Source organism: Lithobates pipiens, unplaced genomic scaffold (genome assembly GCF_037356315.1).
Source record: "Lithobates pipiens isolate NorthernLeopardFrog02 unplaced genomic scaffold, aLitPip1_a1.2 Scaffold_6, whole genome shotgun sequence".
Taxonomy (NCBI): Eukaryota; Metazoa; Chordata; class Amphibia; order Anura; family Ranidae; genus Lithobates; species Lithobates pipiens.
The window spans coordinates 11,699,405-11,708,058 of record NW_027507881.1 but is presented as its reverse complement, the minus strand read 5'-3'; the positions used below and the strand labels follow the sequence as shown (position 1 = coordinate 11,708,058).

The window sequence follows — 8,654 nt, the reverse complement described above, 5'->3', positions numbered from 1 at the left end:
CAAGTAAAAAATATATACAGTATTGTTTCCATAAGTAAAAATGTATAATGTTTGTATAAGTAAAAAATATATAATGCTTGCGTAAGTAAAAAGTTTATATCAGTAAAACATGTATGTTTCCATAAGTAAAAAAATGTATGATGTTTCGATAAATAAAAATATATCATGTTTGTACATGTAAAAAAAGTATAATGTTTATATAAGTAAAAAATATATAAAGTTTATGTAAGTAAAAAATGTATAATGTTTTCATAAGTAAAAAATATATAATGTTTATATAAGTCAAAAATGTATAATGTTTCCATAAGTAGAAATGTATAATGTTTCCATAAGTAAAAATGTATAATGTTTGTATAAGTAAAAAATATATAATGTTTATATAAGTAAAAAATATATAATGTTTCCATAAGTAAAAATGTATAATGTTTGTATAAGTAAAAAATATACAATGTTTATATAAGTAAAAAATGTATGACGTTTCCATAAAAAAAAATATATAAACATGATACATTTTTTTACATATACAAACATTATATATTTTTATTTATGGAAACATCATACATTTTTTACTTATGGAAACATTATAATTTTTTTTACTCATATAAACATCATACATTTTTTTACATATACAAACATTATATAAGTAAAAAATGTATAATGTTACCACAAGTAAAAAATGTATGATGTTTCCATAAATAAAAATATATAATGTTTGTATATGTAAAAAAATGAGTGATGTTTATATAAGTAAAAAATGTATAATGTTTCCGTAAGTAAAAAATATATAATGTTTATATAAGTAAAAAGTATATAATGTTTGGGGGTTTTAAGTAATTTTCTAGCAAAAAAAAAAAAAGATTTTCACATGTAAACAAAAAGTGCCAGAAAAGGCCGGGTCTTGAAGTGGCTAATGTCATTTTTTTGATTTTCCGGTACAAAGCCATATTTATTATGCAGCGCTGCGCACGTCTCTGTTGGGCGGTGTACGGCTTCTCTTATGTACTCAGCTGCTTTGCACTTTCAGTTCACTGACTCAATTTTCAGCCCAACCACCGGAAACCCAACTTTTTTTAGAGCCGAGGTTTGTGAGCAGCAGAGAAAAGAGGAATCGAAGGCGAGCGGAGGGTGGAGAGCTGAGCTGTTCTGGGCTTAGAAAGGTTCCTCTTTGCTCAGCCTGTCAGGGCCTGAGGTCCAGCCTGGGTGGGTGGGGTGTGCAGGGAAGGGGCTGCATGGAGGAGGACATCTGCCTTCCCTTCCTGTAGTCTCAGGTCGTAGATCTGCGTCTCCTGGGCACAGGCTGACCATGGACGATGTAAGTGACCCATCTCTCTCCCCCCCTGCCAAGCTTTTCGCTCTGTCACCTGTCTTCTCCTGGTCCCTGCTTTAACCCTTTCCTTGCTGAAGGATGCTCTCGCATCCCCCCCCCTTCCCCGCCTTGGTCCTCGCTAATCCCTTCTCCTGATTGAGCAAGGCTACGTTTAGACGTGCGGCTAACATTGCATTTGACAGGCGGTGAGGAGGCGCCTATTTTAACCCTGTGAACGCTGCGCCCCCGGCTTGACGCACGGCTGTTGGAGGAGTAACCCGTGATATGCCGGAGAGCTCAGGACACGTTCCTCTCCTTACTGGCCAGCTCCATCCTCCGTGTGTTGTACGATGGGACGGCGTCTCCGCATCTCCTCCCAAAGCACAGGGATGTAATAGGAAAGTCATAGCTATACCAACTGTCCCTGATTTGGAGGGACTGTCCCTGATTTGGAGCAATGTTCCTCCGTCCCCCATTCCTCCTCATTTGTCCCTCATTTTGGTCTGATCTATATAGATGTATATAAAATGTACTCTTTATCTATCAAAAAGTGTTTTTCCAGCGCTAAACCTTTCATCTGATTTCTAAATTGCTGCATTTGTAAATTCCAAAAGCCGATATAAAGGAATAGTAGTGGTAAAAAAAAAAGAAGCACTTGTTTGTTTAACCAATCTTGTTTTTTTTGTACAATTCTCCTTTAAGGGGGCGTGGCAAGGGGGTGTGTCCTAGGCCTGCATACTTTTTCTGATAGGTGTCCCTCATTCCCATCTCAAAAAGTTGGGAGGTATGGGAAAATATGTAAAGTAAGCCCAGGCACCAATCGCAAACCACGTGGTACAATGTTTTGCCAAGATAGACAAGTCCAAAATTGTTTAAATAGCAGCAATAAACTTCTTCTATAGCAGGACGGGTACCGATATATTGGCGTGCATATTGACCATATAATAAAGATGCAGAGAGCAAGTATTATTATAATTTTATTATTATTATTATGGTGTTATTATATCTTAAGGCTGGCCATACATTATTCAATTTTCTTATTCAATTTCCTTTAGATTTACCTTCAACTATGCAGTGCAGGGGCCTGCCTGATTGCATACAAATTGAAAGTGTTTAGGTGTGACCTCATATTATATGGTTTTGGTAAATCTAAAGGAAAGTGTACAAGAAAATTGTATAATGCATGGACAGCCTTACATTGGCGTACACTCTACCAGTTCGGTTGGGCATATAATAAAGATGCCGAGAGCAAATATTATTATTGTTGTGATTATTATTATTATTGTGACTATTATTATTATTATTATTATTATTGTGACTATTATTATTATTAATATTATTGTGACTATTATTATTATACCTTTACATTGGCATACACTGTACCAGTTTGGTTGAGCATATACTAAACATGCTGAGAGGAAACATTATTATACATTTTTTTATTATTATGATGACTATTATTACTATAGTCTTATCATACCTTTACATTGGCATGCACACTACCAGTTCAGTTGGGCATATAATAAAAATGCCAAGAGAAAATATTATTATTATTATATTATTACTATTATTATTATTATTGTGACTATTATTATTATTTTTATTAGTCTTATTATACCTTTACATTGGCATACACTCTACCAGTTCGGTTGGGCATATAATAAAGATGCCAAGAACAAATATTATTATTATTATATTATTACTATTATTATTATTACTATTATTATTGCTATTATTATTATTTTTATTATAGTCTTATTATACCTTTACATTAGCATGTACACTACCTGTTTGGTTGGGCATATAATGAAGATGCCACGAGCAAACATTATTTTTTTTTAATTATTATTATTATTGTATTATTATTATGACTATTATTATTATTATTATTATTATTATTATTATTATTATTATAGTGGTATTATACCTTTACTTTGGCATGTACTCTACCAGTTGGGTTGGGCATATAATAAAGATGCAGAGACCAAATATTATTATTATTTTAATATTACCATTAATATGACTATTATTATTATAGTCCTATAGTATCTTTACATTGGCATGCACACTACATGTTTGGTTGGGCATATAATGAAGATGCCATGAGCAAACATTATTATTTTTTTTTTAATTATTATTATTATGACTATTATTATTATTAGTATTATAGTCTTATTATACCTTTACATTGACATGCACTCTACTAGTTTTATTGGGCATATAATAATTAATAATGTTGAGAGCAAAACATTATTATATTATTATTATTATTATTATTAATATTCTGACTGTAATTATTATTGTTATTATTATACAATATAAATAAAAATATTTACAATATAAAGGGAGACAGTTCAGATACAATATAGTAAACTACAAGAGGGTTTAGAGGGCCCTGCTCCCAAGAGCTTACAATCTAATAGATGCACAGATTCTCAGTTCTTTGAGATTTATAGGAAATTGCTGTCTGCTGCCAGGAAGAAGAGAATCAGCCCTTTAATAATACATGCTGGGCTTTGGGATGAGATCCGTAGACGACGTCCCACCCTACAACCAACAGCCTATGTGGCTGGCCAGTAAGGAGAGGAACGCACACTGAGCTCCCGGCATAGCAAGGGTTACTCTCACAACAGCTGTGCGTCAAGCTGTTGTAGCTTCTCTTGTACAGCGAGCAGATTGTGCTCTGAAATCACAAATGTTTTGTAGCTGATTAAAAGTTTCCAGCTCCGTCCCAGAACTCGTTCACCGCACTTTCACCCGGCAATTACGGCACAGTTGTTATTGTAGAAGGGGCAGAAGACGGCTTGTTAAAGCGATATTAAACCCAAAATCAAACATTTTCTATATTGCAGCTTACCAATTCCTAGATGGCTGCATTCCTTTTCCTTTTTTTCCTTTTCTTTCCTTTTTTTTCATCTGGTGATCCAGTCAGTAAGTCTGTTGTTTTTTCAAAAGCACAAGCTCTCCTCCAAATGTATCAGCTTACAGGGATGAGATAAACCACTTAACGCAGGGGTGATTACAATTATCAGCTTTATCCCAAAAAGCAAAAAAAAATTTTTTTTTGCTGTAACTGATTATACAATGTGAGTTGGAGTTTGGCTTTGGTTTGTTAGTGTATTTAAATCTGCTAATACATTTAACACTCCCTTATCCAACCAGACTGACAATGCTGCTGTCCAAAGGTGACCCTTGTGCTCCTTCATCCAGAGTGGGGGGGGGCACTCTAATACAGGAGGTGTGTTACTGGCCAGATCACTAGGTGAAAACAGAGGGGAGGGGGGCCTTAAAGCATTTGTTAACCCAACAAAAAAATGTATCCTGCTCCTTTAAAGCATGCTATATGACACAGTGCTTATCCTGTGTAAGTTGCCCACCTGTAACACCTAAAAAACCTGACTGATCCTGCCAGTTTCTCCCTACCCCTCTGTAAACTGACCACGGTGTAGCATGGCTGCTGAGCCCTGACACCGTGGTCAGTTTACATGCCTCCATCAACAGCAGCCTGCTATCTGCTCTCTGCTCCTGTGTCCTCCTCCTCCCTCCCCCTCTGTCTGTGTGTGACCCACCACCCACCTCTGCTCTCATAACACTAACCTGTATACACCATCAGCACTGCCTCCTATTGCAGTGTCCCCCTCTGTGAATGATTTATAAATATAAATGCTGTAAATGCCTAATTTAAGAGGCAAGAGTGTGATCACATGACCAGCCAGCTCTCTCCTCCTCCCCTCCAGACTGGCATCAGCAGGGGAATCTCAGCCCCGCCCCCTGCACCTCTCAGGGGAGGAAAGGAGAAAGCTGACCAGTCATGTGATCGCAAGCTCGGCAATAAAATGAGGTATTTGCAGCATTTATTTTTATAAGTAACAAACAGAGGGGGAGACTACAATAGGAGGCAGTGCTGATGGTGCATACAGGTTAGAGTGGCTTTACAACCACTTTAAAAAAGAAAACTAATGCAGCCACCACATCTAATGATTGGTAAGCTGCAATATATCAAATTTCTGCTTTTGGGTTTATTACAACCTTAAGAAAGGATGCAAAAGAAATATACAATATAAAGGGAACAAGCCGGATACTTCTGTATAATTGAATATTGTTACATTGTTGCAGTGACTTTTTTTTTAGGCCCCATTCACACTTGTAGGACTCCAAAGTCACTCAACTTTGGAGTGGAACTTTAACGCAGACTTTAGATGGGTGCGACTTTGGCTTTGACCAATGATAATGGACAACTGTTGGATGTTTAAAATTCAGGTGCGACTTTCATGCGACTTTTGAGGGTTTACATTGCAGTCTTTGGCACTTAAGTCACATGAAAGTCTGACCAAAGTAGTGCCTGAACTACTTTGACATCGCTGTGACTTTAAGTCGCACATTCACACACCGGCCACTTTATTAGGTACACCTGTTTAACTGCATGATAACACAAATTGCTAATCAGCCAATCACATGGCAGCAACTCAATGCATTTAGGCATCTAGACATGGTGAAGACGACTTGCTGAAGTTGAAATTGAGCATCAGAATGGGGAAGAATGGGGGATTTAAATGACTTTGAACGTGGCATGATTGTTGGTGCCAGACGGGCTGGTCTGAGTATTTCAATAACTGCTGATCTATTGGAACACACAATCATCTCTCGGGTTTACAGAGAATGGTCCAAAAAAGAGAAAATATCCAGTTGTGTGGAGCAACATGCCTTGTTGAGTTCAGAGGAGAATGGGTAGACTGGTCCCAGATGATAGAAAGGCAACAGAAACTCAAATAACCACTCATTACATCCAAGGTATGCAGAATACCATCTCTGAACACACAAGACATCGAATTTTGAAGCAGATGGGCTACAGCAGCAGAAGACCACACCGGGGTGCCACTTTTGTCAGCTAAGAACAGGAAACTGAGGCTACAATTGGCACAGGATCACCAAAATTGGACACGATTCGAGAAATGTTGCCTGGTCTGATGAATCTGGATTTCAGCTGCAACATTCAGATGGAAGGGCCAGAATTTAGCGCATGGATCCATCCTGCCTTGTATCACCGGTTCAGGCTGGTGGGGGTGTAATGGTGTGGAGGGGATATTTTCTTGGCACACTTTGGGCCCCTTAGTACCAATTGAGCATCATTTAAACACCACGACCTACCTGAGTATTGTTGCTGACCATGTCCATCCCTTTATGACTAGTGTCCCCATCTTCTGATGGCTCCTTCCAGCAGGATAATGCACCATGTCACAAAGCTCCAATCATCTCACCACTGGACTATGAGGTCACTGTCCTCCAATGGCCTCCACACTCATCAGATCTCATCCAATAGAGCACCTGAGGGATGTGGTGGAATGGGAGATTGGCATCATGGATGTGCATCCGAAAAAATCTGCAGCAACTGTGTGATGTTATCATGTCACTATGGAGCAAAACCTCTGAGGAATGTTTCCAACACCTTGATGTATCTATGCCACCAAGAATGAAGGCAAAAGGGGGTCCAACACGCTATTAGCAAGGTGGACCCAATAAAGTGGCCGTTGAGTGTATATGTGTGTGTACGGTATATATATATATATATATATATATATATATATATATATATATATATATATATATACAGTGGGGAATAATTATTTGATCCCCTGCAGATTTTGTAAATTTGCTCACTTACAAAGAAATGAAGGGTCTATAATTTTAGATTTTAAATGATAGAGACAGAATATCAACCAAAAATCCAGAAAAAACACACGATACAAATGTTATAAATTGAGTTGCAGTTCAGTGAGTAAAATAAGTATTTGATCACATTCTATAGCTGCTGACTTTTAACATTAGGACACTTACCTGTCCTGGAGTGCAGCGATGTCAGCACTGCAGCTCATGTTTACATCGGCTGGTCGGGTGCTGACGTCACCATTGCTGGTAAGTGTAGCCCGGCAGTGTAGCCTTTCGGCTTCAGGGCAGGGTCCCTACTGTACATGCGTGAAGCACACTGCGCTCTCTCACTGGCCCAGTAGAAGGGGAGGGAGGAGGGGGGCCAAGCTGCTGACGTACTTCGCCGCGGCCCGGTCTTACCGGAAGTGGGAAAGGGGACCTATCAATGACAGGTCCCCTTCCCCCCCCCCCCCTAATGTGGCACCGGAAGGGGTGAGAAGACGCATAAGCGGAAAGCTCAACTTTGGGTGGAACTCCGCTTTAAGGTTTCTTGGCTGTCGCTCTGCAACTCAAAGTTTCAGCTTCCTCCATGTATTTTTAGTAGGATTAAGGTCTGGATACTGGCTAGGCCACTCCAGGACCTTAATGTGCTTCTTCTTGAGGCCACTCTTTGTTGCCTTGGCGGTATGTTTTGGGTCATCGTCATGCTGGAAGACCCATCCATGACCCATCTGCAATGTTCTGGCTGAGGGAAGAAGGCTCTCATCTAAGACTTTACAATACATGGCCCCGTCCATTGGCCCCTCAATGCGGCAAAGTCGGCCTGTACCTTTAGCAGAGAAAAATCCCCAAAGCATAATGTTTCCACCTCCGTGCTTGACTGTAGAGATGGTGTTCTTAGGGTCATGGACAATATTTTTCTTTCTCCGAATATGTCGCAGCTGAAATCCAGACTCATCAGACCAGGCAACATTTTTTCAATCTTCTATTGTCCAATTTTGGTGATCCTGTGCGAACTGTAGCCTCGGTTTCCTGTTCTTAGCTGACAGGAGTGACACCCGGTGTGGTCTTCTGCTGCTGTAGTGCATCTGCTTCAAAATTCGATTTGTTGTGCGTTCAGAGATGGTATTCTGCATACCTTGGGTGTTACGAGTCCCCCTCTTCAAGAAGGCACATGTACAGTCATCTATAGTGTAAAAAAGCAATGAAATCCAATATAGATCATATATGGAACATGAGTCAAAAATACACCATATAGAAAATCCAAATTTTAGAGATACACAGTACCTGAAGCCCCAGGAGGGAGGGCCTCGGCTGGGGGGGGGGGGGGAGATACACAGTACCTGAAGCCCCAGGAGGGAGGGCCTCGGCTGGGGGGGAGGGAGATACACAGTACCTGAAGCTCCAGGAGGGAGGGCCTCGGCTGGGGGGGGGGGGGAGATACACAGTACCTGAAGCCCCAGAAGGGAGGGCCTCGGCTGGGGGGGGGGGAGATACACAGTACCTGAAGCCCCAGGAGGGAGGGCCTCGGCTGGGGGGGGGGAGGTACACAGTACCTGAAGCTCCAGGAGGGAGGGCCTCGGCTGGGGGGGGGGGATACACAGTACCTAAAGCCCCAGGAGGGAGGGCCTCGGCTGGGGGGGGGGGAGATACACAGTACCTGAAGCCCCAGGAGGGAGGGCCTCGGCTGGGGGGGGGGGGA

At 40.4% G+C, this 8,654-nt stretch overlaps 1 protein-coding gene across 2 annotated transcripts in view; it reads left to right on the top strand.

The window, feature by feature from the left end:
- Nucleotides 1–990: 990 nt before the first annotated feature.
- Nucleotides 991–8,654, top strand: part of LOC143958234 (pleckstrin homology domain-containing family O member 2-like) — a 105,808-nt gene continuing 98,144 nt past the window's right edge. The window contains exon 1 of one of the 2 annotated variants that reach the window (XM_077467749.1): nucleotides 991–1,081. In XM_077467749.1, coding sequence (XP_077323875.1) covers nucleotides 998–1,081 — 84 coding nt within the window. In that variant the 5' untranslated portion in view covers nucleotides 991–997. Of the gene's footprint in view, nucleotides 1,082–1,116; nucleotides 1,313–8,654 lie in introns of those variants that run through there. The other variant, XM_077467751.1, reaches the window with a different exon arrangement.